At 43.3% G+C, this 22,398-nt stretch overlaps 1 protein-coding gene across 1 annotated transcript; it reads right to left on the bottom strand.

The window, feature by feature from the left end:
• Positions 1 to 797: 797 nt before the first annotated feature.
• Positions 798 to 21,248, bottom strand: LOC146645893 (protein NDRG3-like). The gene is made up of 16 exons (XM_085393328.1): positions 21,102 to 21,248; positions 14,681 to 14,752; positions 14,441 to 14,473; positions 11,474 to 11,579; positions 11,188 to 11,308; positions 8,498 to 8,560; positions 8,345 to 8,405; positions 8,149 to 8,235; positions 7,279 to 7,335; positions 7,090 to 7,193; positions 6,349 to 6,414; positions 6,213 to 6,264; positions 6,085 to 6,132; positions 4,262 to 4,297; positions 4,013 to 4,064; positions 798 to 2,100 (listed from the first exon to the last, which is right to left on the bottom strand). The coding sequence occupies exons 2-16, from the start codon at positions 14,738 to 14,740 to the stop codon at positions 1,940 to 1,942; spliced, it is 1,107 nt and encodes a 368-aa protein (XP_085249454.1). The 5' UTR covers positions 14,741 to 14,752; positions 21,102 to 21,248; the 3' UTR covers positions 798 to 1,939.
• Positions 21,249 to 22,398: the final 1,150 nt, after the last annotated feature.

Genomic DNA, 22,398 nt, shown 5'->3' with positions numbered 1-22,398 from the left:
AACAGCTGATTTATTTCCAGTAGAATCTGAATGTGAGTATTTTTAGCCACTAAAGAAAAGCTGAGACGCTCGGCCTCGACCGTGTCTCTGGATAACGAGTTTTATTTCATTACAAACCGTGTTTACATCGTGGAACATCCAGTGAATCAAACTTCTCTGTAACAGAACCGCTACCAAAGCTTCAGTAGAAATTTCCAAAGTAATAATACACAAATGAGTGTAATAAATACAACAAGGACAGAACCACAGTCAGAATATAGAGAAGAAAGGAAGTGAACAGTTTATGGGTCGACCCTGCTGTCCCCGCCAAACCTGAATGTTTCATAAGAGTCGACATGAAAAGCTGCTGACAAACACTGGCGTTCGTTTCCTGCTGAATCGTCCAGCAGGGGGCAGCAACACCATGACCAAGGTCACCCTTTGGCCTCGGCTGTATTTTCCATCACATTCCAAGAAAATGTTCTTTGAAAGCTGCAGGACATTTCCAAGAAAGCCAAACAGCCTGCTGTCAACTGTAGGAGAAAAGCAGCTTCTCAGTGGGTGAAAAAACCCTGGTTCATTCTGTTTCTTTTACACATCAGCTGTTTGTTTCCAGTAGAAACGCCTTCTGCCAAGTGTGACACTTTTATTATGCAGTGAGAAAACTGACAGCAGCTCCCATCTCATGTCTACAACATCTACGTACTGCAGAGATCTCAGCCAATGCTGAAACAAGGCTGAGCTGTACTATCACGTAATACCACTTTGATCCACAGCCGTGAATCAGCGTTAACATCTGTACAGTAGTGTTTCTTTCACAGTCATCACAGCTTTCTGGTAAAACATCGCCACCTTGTGGTGAAAGTTTTCATTAACATTTTTTCCCAAAAAACAATTCCTACAAATAACCAGAATCCAAGAAATGCTCCAAGATTTCTGCAGCAACTACGACCACCTCCAGCGCCCCCTGCTGCCAGCTTCAGCCTAGAGAATCCTCATCTGAGGTTTGGTTTGTTTCAGATGGAGAGCAGCAGGTTTACAGCTGAACAACATCTCATTACTCACTACACTGACACCACGGCACAGTTTGCATGCCAACACTCTACAAGGAGCATGCTGTGGACGGGCCGAATGAACCGAGCTTCAGAGACGGGAAAGAGAGGAGACTGTGGAGGTAACAGGCAGACTTCAGGATGTTTCGCTAAATTATCTGGAAAAAAATCTCTAAGTTGTTTTTACACTTGAAGCTCAGGCAAAACAAATTGTACGGCCACAGAAAATCCCGTTTAAACATCAGCAAAACAGCATCGGACGAAACCAGCTCAAAGTTCAGTCCCACTGACCTTCATGTTTTAATGTGTTTACTGAGCTGTACGAGGACCCGGCTTCATGGTGCACGCTCACAAACACCGAGGGAACCATTTAGGGAACCGCAGCTCGCGATGCCGTTTTTTGTCGTTAAACCAGGTCAAACTCGCGTCACAGATCTTCTGTCAGTGCGATTACAAAAATACATCTGGGTCGGAAGCACATCCACTTTGTAATGGGCACCAAAGAAGGGTTCATTTAAGAAACGAGCTTCATATCAACCAACACCACCAGCAAAGATAAACAAAATATTGATTATATAAGAGTAATGACTAAAAGAAGAAATCAGGAGTGAGAAAGGAGCAGTGAAGGAACACAACAGCTGTGTATACATACAAACCGACTGACCTGTGTGCAGTAACGCCTACAGAGCGCAGGAAAAAGGAGCCAACATGGCGGCAGCTAACACCGAAATGTTTATGACATCATTCAACGAACCCTAAACTCACAGGGAACAAATTTAGAGAACAGGCAGCTGGAAGTGAAGCTTTTGAGGGCTTTCTATTTTCAGGAAAAACATTTACAACTAAAAGAAAGGAAGGATCTGATTGGACGAGAGAACTGCAGGTACACAGAGGAAACGGGAACAGTCCTATGCAGTCATTTCAACGGTGTGTACTGCAGTGTTGTCAGGCTCGGCGCAGTTGGCGCCCTCGTTGGTGGTGCTGCGGCTCCGGACGCCGTCTGTGGAGCCCACGCTGGAGGCCGAGTGAGTCCTGGAGCGAACCAGCCGGGTCATCCCCGCCGTGGGCACTGAGGGGGCGACACAGATGAAAACGCGTTAGTGACAGAGTAACAGAGGGCGGAGCCAGCGAATGTATGAGCGGAGGCTGATTTGAATCGTCCGCGGTGAGCCGAGCCGCTGGATTCAAATCTGATGACAGTCTGTTCACACTGAAGCTTTGTCCTGTCATGCGTGACGCTCACTTTACACACAGACGAAGAGAAGCCGCTGTAACACTCAGGCCTTCTGCACAACAGGAAGTCCACGTGTTCTGCTTTCACCCCACTGCTCTCATTGTCCGGACGGATGACTACTTTTCAGGAGGACACGACTCGAAGCTAATGGTCCAGTGTGTGGGCTCCCTCTGCACGCTCCCTCATCTAAACACAAGCCCCGCGAATGGTTCAGGTGCAGACTATCACCTGCAACACATCCTGACCAACTCTCCAGCCCTCTGTTCATGTGAGAAAACTCACTTCGACTTAAGCGAACACAGATCCATCTGACTGAGTCATGATTGTCCTGCTCTGTCTCTTCTCTGAGTGTCCCGGTGTTATGATTAAACTGTGTTAAAAGTGACACTTTCAGAGGTACTTCGTTTTGTGCAGCATGTTTCTGAAGTGCTGAGGTTTGTACAGCAGTGGAAACAAAGCAGAAGAGTTCACAGGAATTGTTGGATTCCTGCGGTGGGACAGGTGTGTTCTCGGCCTCATAGCTTTCTCATGTCACAGTGTTTTCAGCCTTTCAGACACGAGCAGCAGCTCAGAGTCGAGCCCGAGAGCCGACAGTGTGAACAGAGAGATGTGCTGGCATGCAGCGCAGCCTGCTGGTCGCTCACTGCAAAGAAAGAAAAACGTCAGCGTGATCAGCTGATCGACAGCATGCACACACATATGAGGGGGAGGACGATGGAGAGGACGAGAGGGGTTCAGATTCTGGTTGGAATCCTGATACCTGATTGGCTGCTGATGTGGTGTAAAGCAACATGAGGGACTGGAGGAAAAGAACAACAGAGAGAAACAGGAACAGAGAGGAAGGAGGGCAGGGTGAGAAACCAACATGCTGTAGTTTAATATCACACACACACACACACACACACACACACACACACACACACACACACACACACACACACACACACACACACACGTATCAGGTGTGTGTGTTTACAACAAATCCTAAGGCAGGTCATGCTGTGCAAACTGTTACTTACACAGAAAATCTAGTGAAGCTGAGCTACAGACGGACAAACAGACAAAGACACGAGTGTGAGGGCACCACACGCTGCGTTAGTCCTGCAGGAGGAAATGTCTACAAACGTAACGCACAACCACTGTGGGCGTGTGCAGCTAGCCAAGACCTGTAAACGTGCTGCCATCAAATTGATGGTGAAGAGGAATGTGGTGCTGCTACGGCTGCCAGCAGACTGCTGAGGTCGCCCGTAGTTTGTCTGCAAACACTCGCTCACTGCTCTCTAAGTAGTAATGAAAGTGAAAAACACAAACTGGAAACGGCTCACTTTCAAAGTAAAAGTTGTGCTCCAGCAAAACAGCTAATATGTTTCAATGTGTACCTTTACTTTAAAAGCAAGCATTCTGCATTACTGGTGATGTCACTTTTTCCTGAACTGCGTGTCTGAACTGCTTTACAGACGCGTCGGCGTCTTCCATATAAACTACAGGCGACTGTGGCCATGTGACCAAAGTGATCACAAAGAGATTTTTGGTACAGCACCGTCGTTGTGACCAGTTTCACCCGGCGACAGCCAGCAACTGCAGGAACCACTGGCCAGCTGCTCGTAGAATTCATATGTTTTTACACTGAATACAGTGCACAACTCTCGGGTAATGTGCAAACCATAAACCAAAGCTGAGATCATACTTAACAAACTGTTAGATGCTTTTCATTCAGTATTAAGGGGAGTCATGAAATGGTACTCACTGTAACCCATCCCCTGCACAAAGTACTTGAAGGCCTCGGCTAGTTTTCCAGGCTGGTGAAAAACAAAACACAAATTTCCTCAATTTGACACAATTACTAACAACTACAAACATTAAAGTTGTATTAAGTTTCAAAACTTCAAATATGAAGGACAAATCCTGGTCCTAATCTTTATTACAACAGGATTATTTTCTTATTATTACAACATGGTGGAGGAGAAGGAACAAGCAGGGAGTTGCTGAGGCTCACCTGAACCACCTGAGGAAGTCCTCCACAGTCTGCCATCTAGTGGAGACACAAAAAAACATCATGGGGATAAAACAGCGACCCTTTAAACCAGGGGTCTCAAACTCCAGTCCTCGAGGGCCGCTGTCCTGAAACCTTTCCATGTGTCCCTGTTGCAACACACCTGAATACAATTAGTAGCTCATTAGCAAGAGTATAGAACTTGACTGCATGCTGAGGTGGCAACCCCTAACATTCATTCACTCATGAGCTGCTGTAACATGAATCAAATGACTGAATTGCCTCCTCAGCATGCAGTCAAGTTCTATACTCTTGCTAATGACATACTAATTGTAGTCAGGTGTGTTGCAACAGGGACACATGGAAAGGTTTCAGGACAGCGGCCCTCGAGGACTGGAGTTTGAGACCCCTGCTTTAAACGCTACGATGACCAAAACTAACAAGCGCATTAAAGTCTAGGTTTGTAAGGCTACGTTCACACTGCAGGTCTTAATGCTCAATTCCGATTTTTTGATCAAATCCGATTTTTTTGTCTGCTCGTTCACACTACAAATAAAATGCGACAGCAAACGCGCTCTAGTGTGAACTCTCAAAGCGGCCGCATGCGCAAAAGAAGACGTCACACACAACGCGCTCTGTTTAGACCCAGAGCAAACAGTATGTTTGACTGATGGCCCTTAATATAAAGACTTTGGACTTCATGTTTCCCAATTTTTGCTTTAAGTTATTTTGTTATTTACATAATAATGTAAATAACCTAATAATGATCCTTATTGCTGTTTTAGAGGAGCGGTGCTTCAAAGGATAGCTGCAGATTTCTGTCAGAATCTGCAGGTTATGCAGTACAAATAAAATGTTCACGTTTCTCCAACGTTGTCTTCCCAGCACTTTCACCAGATGGCCAGGAAGCGTTCACGATGTCTTCTCGGGCGCTTCTCTGGCGCTGATAATTAGCATCTGTCTTGTGTCAGTGACGTAAAAGACGGATTTAATGCGACTTGACCGTTCACACAGCAGTCGCTTTCTAAAACATCGGATATGTATCGGATTCAGGACCACATACGAAAGTGACCCAGATCGGATTTGAAAATATCGGATTTGTGCCGTTCACACTGTCATAGTATGATCGGATATGGGTCGCATAGGGTCAAAAAAATCGGATTTGATGCGCTTTCGCCTGCAGTGTGAACGCAGCCTTAGACATACAGAGACTCTTTTAAACAGTCTGAACAAGTCTGAGAAATATTTATTAAGCAGATTAATTTTTGGATATTCAGATCACATTTCAATAATCCCTCATCAGTGGTGGTAGAGTATGATGGGAAGAAAGATTAAATTAACCCCCATGAAAATCCCACTTTCACGATAAATTCATAGAAACAAAGACAAACAATTAAAAGTTAAATTCTAAACTCAGAAAGTCAAACCGTGTCATCCGCCCACCCAGCGGGGTGAGCGGATGACCTTTTAGCCTTTTACAGCTGAAGGACAAAAATTAAAAATCCAGATCTGTGGAGGGTGGGAGTTTTAAAGGGTGCAGGGTATTTATTATGATATATGAGACTCTATTAGAAACATAAATACTGTGCAGCCTAACATAACAGTACTGATATGGTTAGCTGTGCAGTTCAGACCATCCAAGATGTTTGTGTTTCAGCTGCAGTGAGTGAAATTCGGGTGTTTTTATGGGTCCCTTACTTGGTATGTGTACGCTGATACATGTGTTGCATCCACATAGTTTACGACTGCAGCTAATCCAACTAACTAGCCCCCCCACCCCAGGTGACATCAGGTTTCATAAATAAAATGATGAGTAGAGACGGTACCTTGAGCAATGTGGTCTTGGTGGGATTCATTCTGGAGTTACACTCCACCTGCAGAGCGCACAGACAGTGTTCACTAGAATGTGACATCATTTACTGGCTGTTGTCATGGAAACAGGGCAGCCACTCACCACGACATCAACGGCAGGCGACGAGTCCCCGACGACCAGCAGAGTGGGACACCTGAGAAACGAGCACGCCGAATAACGGAACGAGTCACATGACCGTCAGACATGTTGAACGAGGTGAAAGAAGACGAAGACATACCTGACGGTGGTGGCTGTGTTCTCATTCAGACCAGAGACAGGACGCTCCATCTGCAGCTCGGCGCGACTAACACACACACACACACACACACACACACACACACACACACACACACACACACACACACACAGTAAGGCAGTGAAGTGGACACAGTGAGCTGCAGCATCAGTGAGTCTGGGATTTTCTTTCTTTGTAAGGAGCTCGGATCAGATCGAAGCAACGATAAAACCAATGAAAATCTGAAGCTTTCTGAAGGGTCCTTCAGCCTGTTAGCACTCTGCACTGAAACTTGATGTGAATAATGATTTGCTCACACCTGTGATGTGAGGATGTCTGTTCTGCCACCTGAGCTGTCAAAACACATGTGTCTTCTTCCTAAAGATCAGCACAGCTCTTATTTCCAGCTCCCGTCCGCTGTCACTGATGATGATTACAGGGGCTTGAAAGCAAAGCTGTCAGTGTGCGCTCTGCAGCCTGCTCTCTGTTAAACACTGTTTCTCAGATAATTACGGAGCATTTTGTTGCCCTGAAAGATGCAATTAGTCCAAACAACCTCAGTGTTTGGGTCAGGGTGCTTCTGAAAAATGAAGCATCACTTTAGCTTCAGATCGAGCTCTGAAGCAGGAAACATCCAGGTTTCCACCACATAAACCGACAGCTGTGGAGGACGATTTGAGGCGAGGATTAATCGCATTTATAAATTGCATTTATTCATCACATCCACAGTGTTCAGTGTCCTACCTGCTGTAGCTGTTGTAGAACATGGCCAGGTTGTCCTGTGGTATATCCTGAGAGATGTGGAGTCGATACGTCTGGATTATTTCCTTGTTCTCTGTTAACTCGTCCTAAACACACACACACAGGTTTCAGTGGTGGTTAACCACAGCTTAGAGTCATACAGAACGAGCCTGCAGTGCCTGCTGTCCTCACAGTGCTGAAGTGATGCCCCATGATGATGTCCACCAGGTTGCTTGTCCAGCCGCTCAGCTGCAGGAGACAAAAGACGAACAGACAAACTGATTCTTGGTGTTCGGCTGACAGTTTAAATGATGCTGTCTCTGTTCACACGCAGTGACTAACTGTAAGGACAGTTGAACTCTGGAGCTTGCAGACAGACCTGAGCTCGTTCAGAGCTCGCCTGCAGATGTGTCTTTCTGCTCCGTATTCTCACTCACTCGACCCGCTCTCTGCGGTTTAGACGAGGATGCTGCCTGAGCACAGCTGAACCTCTCACTGTGCATCCATCGAATAATTACCGCTCGGACATCACACAGACTTTTTGTGGCAAAAAAACCCAAAAACACCTTAATAATAATTTTCTCAAAACTGAGCATGGTGACAGTTTTCTGTGCATCCTCTTGGTAAATATTATATGGCACGTGCCACTTTAGCTGCTTCAGCCTGCTTTCAGTTGCTGCTGGCTCTGCAAGCCACTCTGCAAGCCACTTCCACTGCAGCTTCTCAATTTCATGCTTTGCATCCTCTCACTTTTTTCTGTGTGGGTCTTAGTACTGCACTCTCTTCCTTTTGGCTTTACATGCATGCACATGGAAAAGTGGTGGTGAGAACATTTCTTTCAAACCATTACCGATAAGAAAGTATCTGAAGTTGACTTTTAGTTCAATACAATTAACAAACTTCCTCTTTGTTTACTTTCTTCTTTTTCAAAAGATGCAAACTTAAAAAAAACAAATCATACGTATTCATTTTATCCTGGCTCCACATTTCTCCATCTGCAGATGTTTAAGGACAGCTGGAGTCGGTATCCAGAGTTTGTGTGTGTGTGCGTGCGTGTGTTACCTTGGAGGCAGCCCAGTCGATCCAACCCTTGGCACACGGGTCAACGTTAATCAGAACTAAACCCTCCACCAAACTGGGCTCATTCAGCTGAAACACGACAACAACCGTCATCAGTTACATCATCTTCATCATCATCATCAAGACTGAAAACCAGCGACCCTCCTGTCCCTCCTGTCCCGTCCTCTTTGCTACTTACTGCCAGTTTGGTGAGGACGTATGCTCCGGCTCCAACGCCGATACCAATCACGCTCTTTATGCTGATGATGTCACACAGATACACATTAGGGTATGCTGTCTGTCTGAAAATTACCCATCATGCACTTGACTGAACAGAAGACGGCAGACTTACTGAAGCTGGGTCATGACAGATGGCAGCATCTCAGCCAGCTCATCCATGCTGGGATACTGGTACCTACACACACAGTCATGTTTACATCACTTCAGAGGACATCACACCCACTTGGGGACGGAGTAACTCACATCTGACACACAGATGTGTGTCAGATAGTGTGTCAGTGTCAGATAGTCTTCGTTTGTGTAGAACAGAACTTTTGAGAGACGGGGAACCTCGGGGAGAAGCTTGTAAAGAAGACAGCACTGCCACTGACTTCTATAAATAACTGATGCCTGGAGAATAGTTGAGTGGGTTATTATTTTGTCAAGACAGAGACCATCGTAGGCGGTCTGTGTGTCATTTTACTTCCAAAAGATGGAAGGTTGTCTTCAGGTTGTTTTGTTGCTTTAATTAATTTATTATCAGCAACAATATAAAATTATGCACAAAAGGAATTACTAATGTAAAAAAAACAACTTGGTTTTGTTTATATATGTTTATATATAAACAAAACTCCAAAACACATTTCTAGCTTTAACTGAACTTCAAAACAGAGCTACTAGATCACTTAAATTACACAACTGAAAGCATGTGTGTATTGTTTGTGTATTTATACACAAGCACTCATATTTATTCAAATAATTTTAAAAAAGTTCATTTACCTGTTACTACCACACAACAAATCTGGTCGTTGGTACTTCTTGGCTTGTGTAGCCACCAGGTAACAAAAGCTCAACACTGCCCCCTAGCATCCTGGAGCACTTCTGTTGTGTTTTGTACGTGTTTTGTATGTAGGGGCCACCGTAAATATACTTTTATTTATTCGAATAAATCATATAATACAAAAACCAACTATTTACATTTTAACTTTTAACTATTTAAATTTTCAGCTTTTTCCTTTTAAACAAATTTAAAGTGAAACAACACAAAACACTGCAAACCACAACACAATTAAATATAAATTAAAATATGAAAACAAAAAGAAGATGCACATTCTCTGTCGTATGGACCTGCATGAATAAACTTTCTGAATCCTTTATCATCCACAGCTGTAAATAGTTGTGGATGATTACTATACCTTTCTAATGTGACGTTGTTGTCCCTGGCTCTCTCTCTCTCCCTCCCGCTCTGTTCCTGTGCTACTGAGTGTAACTACCGCCCCTCCCCCCTCTGCCCAGCGCAAAGCACAAGGCTCACGTGCTGAGTGAAGCGGAAAAAAGTGAGAGAGAGAGAGAGGAAAAAAACAAACCACGGCTCCCAATAAGGAGCCGGCTTGCGTCGTTCACTTTGAAGATCTGGCTCCAAGAGCAGTGTCGTTCGCGACCGACACATCACTAACCAACATTTTAAGCGCTGTTAGAAAATCATCTTTCTTTGTTAGATTTAGTCTGCTGCTGTTTACTTTGTAGGTCATTATTTGTTGTCACTACTACTATACCGGTTTGGATGAATTATTATAAATTATTTTCAACATTTTCTTTGTGTAATGTAAACCCACTACATAATATAAAGTCATTTTTATTGCCTGAAAACAAGAGAAAACAAAGTTCTTGCTGAAATAAAGAACTGGCATTCATCACAGGCCACATTAACCCTTCCACACAGTCAGTCCTGCAGCACTTTGTTCTACAGCTTTTCCCCATCATGCACACACTGATGGATGCATCAGGAACGTGGCTCAGCATCCTGCCCCATCCAAACCTGCTTTAACTGCAACCAGTGGACAGTTAAAGCAGTGCAGCGATCATAATATCCAGTGCTGTGAAAATCATTCTTATCAGATGTAATCGTATTCATAACAACAAACTGCTTCTGCTGTCACAGTGTACAGCCGCTGTGGGTGGATTGTCCGAGCTGTGTTTCCACACACCAGCAGAAGCTGCTACTGCACAGCTGAAGGTGGGAACAATCACCGTCTGACACCGTCTGTCTCTCTGCTTTATTATTTACAAATCTGAGTGGAAAATTAGAAGATTGTGAAGAAGCATAATCTACACAATAGCTCTGCATAGATTTAGGGTCCAGTGTTAACGTGACACTTACTAATGTAACCGACCACTGTAACTGTGTGTAAAGGAAGAGTGTTCTTCCTAAGCTGGTGCAGGTTTCTCTGACAGCTCCTGTTTCTGCTAACAAGTCAAAATGCTGCAAATATCAGGACACTTCAGGTTAAATACGGGTTTTTAAAAAAAGCAGCAAGCATTCCTGAAGTATGTTGTTGCAACATTATAACTGTTTTTATTAAATATAGTCTTTTTCTATTCTTTGCAGAATCTATTTTTGCATAAAGTCTTTGAGGTTTAGACTAAGATTTGAACTCCAGAAGGTTTTATTGCACAGTAACGACATAAAACTTCAACTTAACTTAATATCTCTGATATTCTGGATTCAAACAAATCTGATGCATTTTCTGATTTCAAAATAAAAATCAAGTCAATGACTAACGTCAGCTCTGACACTAAACAGAGTCCTCACAATCCTCCGAGGTAGTTTTCTTGATTTAAAAACACAGCCTCACAGAAACACAGCAGCTGTTCAATGGGGACAGTTTTGTGTTAACAGCAGATCAGCCACAAGAAAACACTGGTGAGTGTTACACCATGGAAAACGGCACCTGTGTGTGTGTGTTAATACCCAACAGAGCATGCTGAGTGTGTGTGTGTGTGTGTGTGTGTGTGTGTGTGTGTGTGTGTGTGTGTGTTTACCCTGTAGGGAATATAGGAGCGTTCTCCTGCTGTCCCGGAGCATCAACATGCAAAACTGAGAAGTGCTGCGTCACTTCCTGCATGTCTTCAAAGTTAAAGAGGCTGTTGAAACATGACTTATCTACACACACACACACACACACACACACACACACACACACACACACACACACACACACACACACACACACACACACACACACACACACACACAAGAAAACAATGTGTTGTGTTTTTGTTGTCACATAATTCGTTGCTTCATTAACCGTGTCCGTGTTTTACTCACGGTTGAGTCCGATGTCGTGGTAGGTGAGGATCGTGGGCCGGTTGCCTTTAGCGGCCCCCCTCATGGTGACGTGCAGCACGCCGTGGGCCGTCTCCACATCGTGCTCCTGAGCAGCATCGCGAACAACACACAAACCCCGCCCTGTCAGCACCGACAACAAACATGCACTGCAGCACGGAAGGGGGGGGGGGGGGGGCTCTAATATCTGGAGTCATTTTAAAACAGTAAACAAGTGTCAGCAGCTCTGAACAGATCATTCATGTTCATGTGATCAGGAACCACGCCACACGAACGCGTGGCGACTCTCAGCCTGTCACAGGCTGTGTAGGAAATCATCCACATTCATCTGGTAACAGATGGAAACACAGGCAGGCGCACAGACCTGTGAATGGATTCATGGGTGCTGTAATCTCATTACTGACTCATGGAACCACCTGACAGATCCCATTAATGGATCTCAAGTTCATACTTACTCACATGCACACACAGTTTTACATGTTTGGATCTGCGGCACAGTGTTACAGCTGTTCCTGACTTTGGGGAAACAGTGTATCTTAAAAGAATAAGAAAACACATTATGAAGCCTCTATACTGAACTGAACTCAAAAATTAGTTTTCACAGTTTTCCAATGCAACGGCTGAGTCTCTGCTTTGACAGCACGCTTTATTCAAGTGGACCTCACACGGTTCTGAGGTCCACTTCGGCGACCTCTGAACCGTCTGAGGCAGGAAGTGAATTCCCTGCAATCAGAATTAGTGGTCTCAATGCTGTTACTCATGCAGTACCATCAGAGCAGTGACAGTGAGCCCAAACACGCAGCCACAGTCATGAAGAACAGTCCTCAGACACGATAGCGCTGTACATAGACGGACGTGTTGTAAGTAACATTTTAACGGATTAATATCACAGCATGGAAAAGCAGCCAACTCCTCTCCAGCTAACTCGAGGCAACTAAAAGCAGAGAGCAAGCTACGAAGCAAACTGGCTCAGCAGCTGTAAGGTATCAGCTGGTGAAGCATGACTCCAGAGGAGCTAATGAGCAGCTGACTCACCACCCCAACTTCTAAAGAACAGAAGATCTGGTGCAGATCCAGAGAGTCAGACATCCTGACAGAGGACAGGAGGAAGAGAAAAGGTTTCAGAAAGATGGAGGTCAGCCGTGCTGACGTCCTTCAGCCTTCTGCTGAGTGAACACAGAGACGGGAAGCGGGGGTGGTATGATTGGATCAAGAGACATAATCCATGTGGTCATTGGCCGAGAAGTGGAAGGTCTTAAAGTCTAAACAGTCGAACCTGCCCTCTCTCTATCTGCAGTCCCCTTCAGCTTCAGGTACTTTATTTCTACCTGCAGGAGGTTTGATGAGAGCTCCCTCCACTCATACAAACCACACAGACGACACAGGCGTACTGCAGGTGCAGCTGCCAGCTCAACAGGTGGATTTAACACCATTACCCAGAAATCAGTGGATTTATCCACCTGGCTGTTTTTAAGAAAAGCTCAGATCACTAGAAAAGAAGCAGACTCACAGCTGCACACTCTGAGTGAACCACCTGAGACGTTTGTGGAACTTTTTAATTAAACTTCATCTCCTGCTCTTGAAACTGACTAATTTAAAAGTCTGCTGAGAATTTACTGTCCTGATTAATCTTCAGTCCTCTAACAGAACACACAGACACCTGAGCCTGGACCTGTGGACCGTGCTGTTGTGCTGATTTGGGAAGTTCTAGGATTTTTTTCTCCAGATGTTGTGGAGCGCTATCTAGCAGGTATCTGTGTGATGCAGCTGTCCAGTTTATGGGTGCAGGCTGATATCCGAGCTAGCTAGAATTAGCTAATAACTTAGCACTGTGCCCACTTGACTAATTCTGATCTACAGCAAAAATACCCAGTCTGTAACCAGTGGGTGATATGAAATACACTGAATGTCATCTACTGTATTATTGGCGTTTTTATTTTTGTTTTAAATTGTGAGGAAAATGTCGATTTCCCTGACACGAACACAGCTGGGGAACAAACAGTCCGAGCAGCAGCTCACTGCTCTACATTTACCCCGTCGCTGATGCAGACTGACCTGCTGTGACGTTAATATGACAGGTCCAGAGGATCGATCCATGTGCAGTCCTGCTGACTTCAGCCTCACAGTTCTCCTCAAATATGACAGACTGGGACACTTTCCATCCATACAGTTAAACTCTGCTTGTTTGTCTTTTTTTGGACCAGCCTTTGTTTTTATTACAAGGCAGGAAGAATGCATAGTGTATTATCACATCAGCTGACATCATGCATGTCATCTCAGGATCGGTCCAAGCAGGTTTAGAAGACCCTAAACTCACACTGAGGTTGGACCAGAGGGCCACAGCTAAATCAGCTGAGAGAGTCCAAAAACTGAACAGCCCCTTTCACAGTCAAACCTTCAGATTAAAACACAAGAACTAGATCAAAGTGAGGGGGAAATAAACACTCCAAAATGAAGAAAACCTCCAGTTCTGGACAGTTAGAGTGCTGAAATAGCCCAAACACATACCACAGCTGGGTGCTGATACAAAAACAGGCTGCTCTGTAAATGCTTCCACCCCCTCTGCTTCCACGCATGTAAAGGTGAACAACAGTTCAATAAAACATGTGCCTCCATCAGCACTGCTTCTAATAATAGCTAATATTGAACGTGACTGATCAGTGTGGACTTGTTTCCTCCTAAATCGATTCTGCTCAACAACACACAGCCTGTAATTACACAAGGATGAAGTATCTCTGAGGTTTTATCCACTTCTCTCACACAGAGTCACTTTCATTCTCAGCTACAGGTTATCAAATAAACTTGTACTGTTCACTCTAAGAATTTTAAAGAAGACCCTGCTGGGGTCATTACTAAGAACTCTCACGGTTGGTGGCCGTGTTATATCTCAGAAACAGTTAAATGTTGTCCATGAATACAATATGAACAGAATTTCTGCTGATGACTCACCTGACAATCGAAATCCTGGAGATTCCTCCCATTCTGAAGAGACAGAGACAAAATTGTCACTTTTTATGTCAATCGCAGTTTCCAGGAACTGAACACAAAGACGACTGTACCTCTGTATTTTATAATTCATTTGACAGAAAATCATTTTCCTCAGAAGTAGCTTAATAAAAGTTTACAGTTTACTTCATCCAACTCCTGGACTCCAGGTCTGAGGGCACCCTGTAAGCCCCGCCCCCTCACCTGTCCTGTCAGCAGTGGTTTGATCTCAGTGAGCTGGACATCATGTAGCTCCTCCATCATAGGACAATCCACCTGTTAAAGCACACAAACAGGAAGAGGAACAGTTTGTTTTACTTGCAGTTGTCGAGACTTCTAATAAATACATATATAAATAAAAACAACGTTCCTGTTTGTTTTTGGGGGGGGGGGGGGTCAGAAGCATAAGAGGAAGCAAAAGTAAGTAAATAAAAAACAGCTGACACTGTTTCACATCCACAACAATTTAACTTTTAAACAAACAAACATTAAGAACAAACTGTGTAGGAAGTAAAACTTGACTCATTTTACTACAGTTTATTAGCCTTTAAAACAACGAGTTCACCAAAACTAAGCCTTCTGATTCCTGTGCTGCAGGAAGGAAACCACACAGCCTCAGACCTGAAGCTGCTGGGCGTATGTGGCACATCAAGATGCTAATGTTTAATCCAATTTTATCCATGCATGTGTCTTAAAGCCCCTCAGGCCTGAACATGGCAGCTCTGTAGTTTACCTGTAACCCTTCAGGCCAACTTTACCAGCACAAAAACGTGAAACTTTCATATCCAGCTTTGAAAGTAGACTCAAAGAAACAGCCCGCTGTGCCAAAGCCTTGACCCCTTTGTTCTTTGTCGGCAGCTTCTCTTTACACTGACTGGAGACGTACCCAGTTTCTCAACTAGCTTGGAAATTCTCTTCAGCATCAACTTTCATTTTTGCTGCACTTTCTGTTGGCTGCGCCCGTCTCTTTAGTTTGCCCTGCGTGGACTGCAGCACTACAGCTACAACTCCACTAAGAAACTTCGGACACGCATGTTTTTAAGATAAAGATTTGCTAAGAGCTGAATTTGGTTTCAGTTGGTACATGTGAGCTAAATGAGCACATAAAATGTTAGAACAGACTCACAAAGAATTTAAAGAGTTTCAAAGTTTTAATTCAATGGATTTTATAAATGAGTGCTGGCATTAAAGTTTATGATCCAGCAGCTGTGAAGATCTCACAGGTGTGACTGTCACAAGTATTTAACGATGACAGTTTTCTTCCTGAAGGTTTCCTTTAATACAGACAATTTCATTTTTGTGAATGTGTTTCCATGACGTGTGTGAGTGTGGAACAGATATGTTTCATCATGTAATAAAACAGTTGTGAGAACATTGTTTTCTTCTTTTTTGATGTCTTATTCATGACACAATTATCTAATTTATTTTCAAATTAACTTGGTTAATTTCAATGGAATTAAAAATAACATTTTCATGACTATTTTAAAAACAATATTATAAATGAAATACCTAATACCATGATGCATGAGAGTGGAGGTGGAGCTCTATCAGTGGAAGAAACACTTCCTCACCCATCTAAGTGAGCTCCTCAGTCCCAGCCAACAGCAGTACAGTTGTCCACTAACCAACAATGGGCCGTGAGCTCATACAAACTAATATAGCGTACACGGTTATGTACCAAAATCAACACTGCAAATTAGGGCTGGGCCATATTATACCGTTCACGGTAATACCGGTACAATGTTAGGCAACGATAAGAAAATAAAATATCGCGATAGAATATGGGTAAAACTTGCATGTGCAGTGCCTTTGTCTTCATACGCACGTGGCCGAAAAGCATGGCGGCGACGGAGAATGAGGGACAGCGGATCGTTGAGTGAAACCGATGAACCAGAATTGTTTGTAAAAATGCTGCAACTTCAGTGATGTGGAACTGGTTTGGTGTTTGTCCGTCAGATACACAAGAAAGCACTTTTTTTTGTAGAACATGCAAGCGGCCGTCGTTATTGCCGTATTTGTCGGACTAAGGCGCTCGTAAATCTGGGAGTAATCTGGGTCCAAAACGCCGTCCACTTCAGGTCCCAAAGTCAAATGATCACTGCAGCATCACTGAGCGTTAAAAACTGTCTAAATTCTTTCATCTTTAATAAAAGGATCAGCATTGCTGCTTTGCCAGCCAGGTGTAACTATGAAGTTTAGCATCCAGGCATCCATCAAAACAAAATTTATTACATTTAACGGAGTTAGAAGTTAGCAGGAAACTAGCGGAAGTTAGCTCGCTAGTTTCGCTATTTACCTAAGCATGATATAGCATGTTCTGACTGAGAGATTTCTGAAAAAATTCAAACGTACAGCTCTGCTCCTCTCTCTGACTTCCAACATAAATGAAGACAGAAAACTAAACAGCAGTGACGTTTGTAGGGTTACTGAAGTTGGACTAGCTGGTATATAATGTGCTGTAAATGGACCAAACTTCAGTCAGGAGAACAACTGAGATAATCCATCCACAATACAAGGTTAGTCATTAATATACTGCAACAACATGGGAATAGAGCAGCTGTGATAGAATACAGCATTAATGAATCAATGGTACAGAAGTGGAGGAAGCAAGAAGAATGAGTTGAGTAAAGTTTGATTTATCTGACTGCTTTGTTTTGCTTAATGTGTCTTATAATCCCGAGCACCTTATAGTCCGAAAAATACATATTTGACTTTTTTATTTGGCACACTGCACTTAATGTAGCAAAGCACCTCTTTTTAACTTTAGTGGATACTATACATGGTGAACTCAGGATATGCCAGCCCATTTCTACTGGAAATGCCTTGCTTTTCAGCAAGGAATTTGCATTTGCACTGTTACATTTTTATATAGCTTTAATGCACATAAAAAACAGCTGCTTGTTTAAATGAAAATAAATGGATGGGGTTTTTTGCGCTAGTAAAGTCGTGGACTTGTATCTTGTCTCGCATAAATTATATCGTCAGTTATATCGTTTCAAATATATATCGTGATAAATATTTTTGGCCATATCGCCCTGCTCTACCGTAAATCACATATTGGGTAAACCAAACAACCAATTTAGAGGAGAGCAGAACACAGAAATCATCAGGCTGGGACTCGTCAGTCAATTTAACACCTGCAAGCCAGTGTGCAGGTGTTAAACCAACACAGAGGAACGTTGGTTTAAACAGAGAATCAAGGATGACGCTTACGTGAAAAGGAAAAAGAAACATCTCTGAAATGAGGAGGAGGTCTTAGAGTACATCTTTCACCATCTTAGCAATGTAGGATTGCATATTAACAATCCTACATTGCTAGTAAATAATGCTAGTTCCAGTAACCACACAACTGCACCGTTTGTTGGGGAAACCTGCAGTCGGCTCAGAGTGCAGAGGTCACCCGGACAAGCGACGAAACACCCCTCCCACCCAAAATCACACATCCAGATGAATGGAATCGACTTTCACTAATACCAGAAAATGTCATGGTGTGAATTAATTTGATTTCCATTGGACCGACATTCTATCCTTCCATCCATCCGTGGATGGATGAACCTAGTCTCTGTGCCTCTGTCACAGTCTACCTGTGGGACAATTCACCCTGTGTAATCCAACTGTGTGACTCTAATGGAAACAGTGATCTCTGGCTGGAAGTAAGCCATCCTCCTGTGTGTGTGTGTGTGTGTGTGTGTGTGTGTGTGTGTGTGTGTGTGTGTGGGCAGACAGCTTGGGTAACAGTGTTTCAGCAGAGTGGTTTGGATGGATGTTGAGCTTCCTGTGGGCACTTTGGCTCCAACCCAAACACACAATCGGCGTGCGAGTCAGATGGAGCTCAAACTGAAAACAAAACGAGCTCAATCCCAAACCCAAACATGAACGGTACAGAAATTAAACTGATCTTTTTTACAATTAGATTTTACTCTTATTATGCGGCACTGAGGTGAAACAGATTTATGCGTCTTCTAAAAGAAAATGTCTTCTCAGGACCGGGGATCAGAGACCAGGGAGGATGACTGTTTCTATGCAGTAGTTGAGGCTCCTTTTGAACATTTGCAGCAACCTGATATGAGACACGCGGCGAATCCAAAAACTACACCTCAACTTAGACATGCTGCAGTTTTTATTTTAACTACCATTCTGAGGAAAAATATAGACATTACCTATTATATCAAAGTTATATCAAAGTCCAACAAGAGCTTGAATTCAGTGCAAAATTAAAATTCAAAATTAGTGTAAAAATCCATCTGATTTCAACATGATTTATTTCAAATGTGGCTCATCACAGCACGCTTTTAGAGCTCATCTGGCTGAGAATGATGGGCCTCGCATATAAAAGCCACTATGTGATGAGCTGGGAGTGAGAATCTGGGTTTGTGTCCACCCCAGGCTCTTTGCTGCATCCACAGTCTGCAACAAAACCGATGACCTGATTGTCCAGGCCCAATAAAGCTGACTGGCCAGCCATTGGTCTGTTCCTGCCACTGATGCTGTTTCCAATCAGCAAACAGACTGGTACAACCCTGACTAAACAACAGTTTTTCTTTCCTGATGGTATCTCAGTGTTGTATTAAGGCAGCGTGTGAGGCAACTGAAACACAGAGGCTGTTATTAGTGGTGTGGTAAACACAAGTGAAGGTGTCTGTGGTGACGGTTTCATTCATGTGTCTAAAAATGGAGTGCAGACTTTAAAATGTGTTTCGCAGCACACCTGTGACTAAAACAGCAGCACAGATGGTGCTGTGGTAGTTTATGGTGAGCTGATGCCTCTTCTCTCACAGCAAGTGGCAACGAGGCGGAGCCACGACGGAGGCGGCGAGCCCAGGTGGAGTGAAAGAAAAGGACTCAAAGCAACAGCAGCACCACTCGTCACTGTGATTAAAAGCTCAGTGGGGGAAAAGCCATTAAGAGTCCTTTAATAAACCGTGTGATCAACTGAAATATGAAGAAGTGACTTTTCGAGCCGCTCCTGTCTACCACAGGTTTGTTTAACACAGAAACAAAGAACAGGTTAAATAAGTTTATGCTAAACTTTGCTATCCTCTCAGTTTCTAGCAGCGATGCCTGCAGCATGAGAGCGAGGCTGAGCATTGCCGCTCCTACATTAAAGCTCAAGGTACCAGCAGTACAGTAAAAATTTGTGTTTCATTTATTCGCAGCTTCAGTTTTTATTTCTCTTATTATTATTTTTTACATGTTTCTGTGATATAGTGACTGTAGAGGCTTATATCAGCTTCTGGAGATTCATCCCTGCCTCCCAGTCTGTGGGCTTCTGCTTGTCCACCTGCTTTTTAAGGACTGACCAACGAAATAGGTTCTAAAAGACCAATTCAAAATTCCCGATGACCCAAGAGATATATGGTGATCTTATTATTATATTATTACTATTATTAGACTGTGAAACTGATAAGAAAGCTGTGCTGTGAGCCTAACACAGGAGTCCTTAAAGTCATCATATATTTGCTCTTTTAGTGCCTTTGTGTGCGTTTCTGTAGCTCTTCATCTACAGATTCATACATGGTCTCATCCTACACCATAGGTGTCAAACTCTGGCCCACGGGCCAGATTTGGCCCGCAGCCTAATTACATTTGGCCCGCGAAGCCATACCAAATTATTATTAGAGCTGGCCTGCTGGTATTATACAGCTAATATATATATCGTTTAGTATTAAGCTTTGCTTGTTCCATAATCAGTTTTTCAGCAAAACTTGTTTGAGTCCAAAAGAAAAGATTTATTCTTAAATCTGGAGGAAGATTTTTTTCCTCCATAAATATTAATGTTAGCCCGCGACCTTGTTCCAGTTTTGAATTTTGGCCCACTGTGTATTTGAGTTTGACACCCCTGTCCTACACATTAATATTTATCGGTGATTCTTGCAGGGTTTATGAAAATGCTGTTGAAACACATTTAATGGCCATAAATCTCAGGAACCCGCACAGACATTTGTTATGTCAGATAACACAGACCCTCTGCCTTAACTGTATATAGAACAGCCCCATTTAAGCCAGGAACCTCAATAAAGAAATCAATAAAATTGATTGATTATGCCCAGACTATAAACAAATGGAATGAACTGCAGCTTTATATCAGAAGGGGCTGAAAACGAGCTGATAAAATCAAAGGTAAATGATCAGGACGTGCGGCACTAGCAAAAGTGAGGAGACTGACATCATGAGCGGATTTATTTAATCCCAGCTCTATAAACAAGCCTCATCACGACGTTCTTGTAAACGCCTCAAACAGCTACGCACCTGCCGACATCCATCCGACTAATTAACGTGTAACAACAATAGATGCGAGGCTGGGCTGAACGGGATGTACCGAGGCTGTCCGCCCACACGCCCACACACACAGTGGCAGGAGTTATACTGTGGAGGATCTTTAACGTTTAACGTTAATGAGCGCGGATGCTAAGCCGCAGACCGACCGTTGCTACGTTACCGACACACACCTGTTACCAAACACACCGCCGCCATGTAAGCTAGTTCTCCGAGCTAATAACCTCCACCACTAACTAGTAAGAGTTAACACTGAAACTAACCCGCTCATTTACCCGTTAACTGGTTAATTATCCTGAAGAGCAGTCATTAGTTCGTGCCGAGCCGAGTCGGACCAGACGCTACTCACCGTGTATTGTTAACGCCGGAATCTGCTCAGGTTACCGGTTTAATCCAGCAGCCTGTGACCGTTTCAACGTCAAAGACAGCCGTTAAGATCGACGTGGTCGCGAGGATCCTCTCTCACTGACTGAGCTCGCAACCAGCAGCACGCGGACAGTCCGGGGCGGAGCTACGTCAGCGTAAACAACAGGTCACGAGATCAGCCGCCATATTCTCAACAGGTGTCAAAATTTTCCACGAGCACCAGAAGCTTTGTTTCTGATATATATATATATATATATATATATATATATATATATATATATATATATATATATATATATATATATATATATTTTTTTTTTTACTGCTAAACTTTATTTGTAGTTTTTAATTTGATTAAATTAGCAAATTAGCCAGAGGTCCCTTTACTACGGTTCGGAGCCGCGGACCTTCAGTAACAGTAATAAATCACACGGCAATAGTACATTCATGTAGTTGTAAAAGCATGGTAATATATTAAGTAATCCAAAGTATTCAGAATACGTTACTCTCGTTTAGTAACGTAACGGAATACGTTACAAAATACATTTTGGGGCATGTAGTCTGTAATCTGTAGTGGAATACATTTTAAAAGTAACCTTCCCAACACTGAGTCATGTTGCATGATTTAATTTGATCTGAGCTTTAGCTGTGGCCTCGCATTTGACTCCAGAGTACTTTGGTATAGAAAACAGTTCATGGTCAATAACTGCAAGGTGCCCAAATCACCAACCCTCAGCCTCCGTGCATACAGTTGGTGTGAGGTGTTTGTACTGATGTGTTTGCTTTACTCCAAGTGTTGTTCTGTGCATTATATATGCAAACATCTGCATTTAGCTCTCATCTGTCTGAAGGACATTGTTCCAGAAGTCTTGTGGTTTGTTAAGATGCAGTAAATCTAAGCTGTGCTGCCATGTTCTTTTTAGAGAGACGAGACTTTCTTCTGCAAATCTGCTCAATAAACTGTACTTGTTTAACATTCAGTCTTTCAATGGTCCTGTCCTGATCTTAAACATTTAAATGCGGCCTGGGATCTTTTACATTTCTCTGAGCATTGTATAGTCTGACCTTGAGGGGAATTTGCTGGAACATCGACCACTTTAAAGATTGTGGCACTGTGTTCACACACCTGAATGCTCTTGTACAGCACCTCTCTATCACAGAGGTGCTCCCAAATCCTGATAATCGGTTAATCAAACCAACTGACCTGCTTAACTTTTATGGGAGCAGTAAGGGACTACTACATTTTGTACACACCTCTTGAGGAGTAAACAATGACACAG

Source organism: Rhamphochromis longiceps, linkage group LG20 (genome assembly GCF_057381845.1).
Source record: "Rhamphochromis longiceps isolate RC_006_pf linkage group LG20, R_longiceps_female_GT1.1, whole genome shotgun sequence".
Lineage (NCBI taxonomy): Eukaryota > Metazoa > Chordata > Actinopteri > Cichliformes > Cichlidae > Rhamphochromis > Rhamphochromis longiceps.
The sequence above is the reverse complement of the archived record's forward strand: the minus strand, read 5'-3'. Positions and strand labels throughout refer to the sequence as shown.

What these genes read in the sequence shown, in the direction of transcription:
- LOC146645893 (XM_085393328.1), bottom strand. Translation starts at nt 14,740, where the DNA reads ATGATGGAGGAGCTACATGATGTCCAGCTCACTGAGATCAAACCACTG. An exon ending in CGCCTGCCGTTGATGTCGTG is followed by an intron (nt 6,133 to 6,212) that starts GTGAGTGGCTGC and finishes TGCGCTCTGCAG; the next exon opens with GTGGAGTGTAACTCCAGAAT. An exon ending in CCAAGACCACATTGCTCAAG is followed by an intron (nt 4,298 to 6,084) that starts GTACCGTCTCTA and finishes TGTCTCCACTAG; the next exon opens with ATGGCAGACTGTGGAGGACT.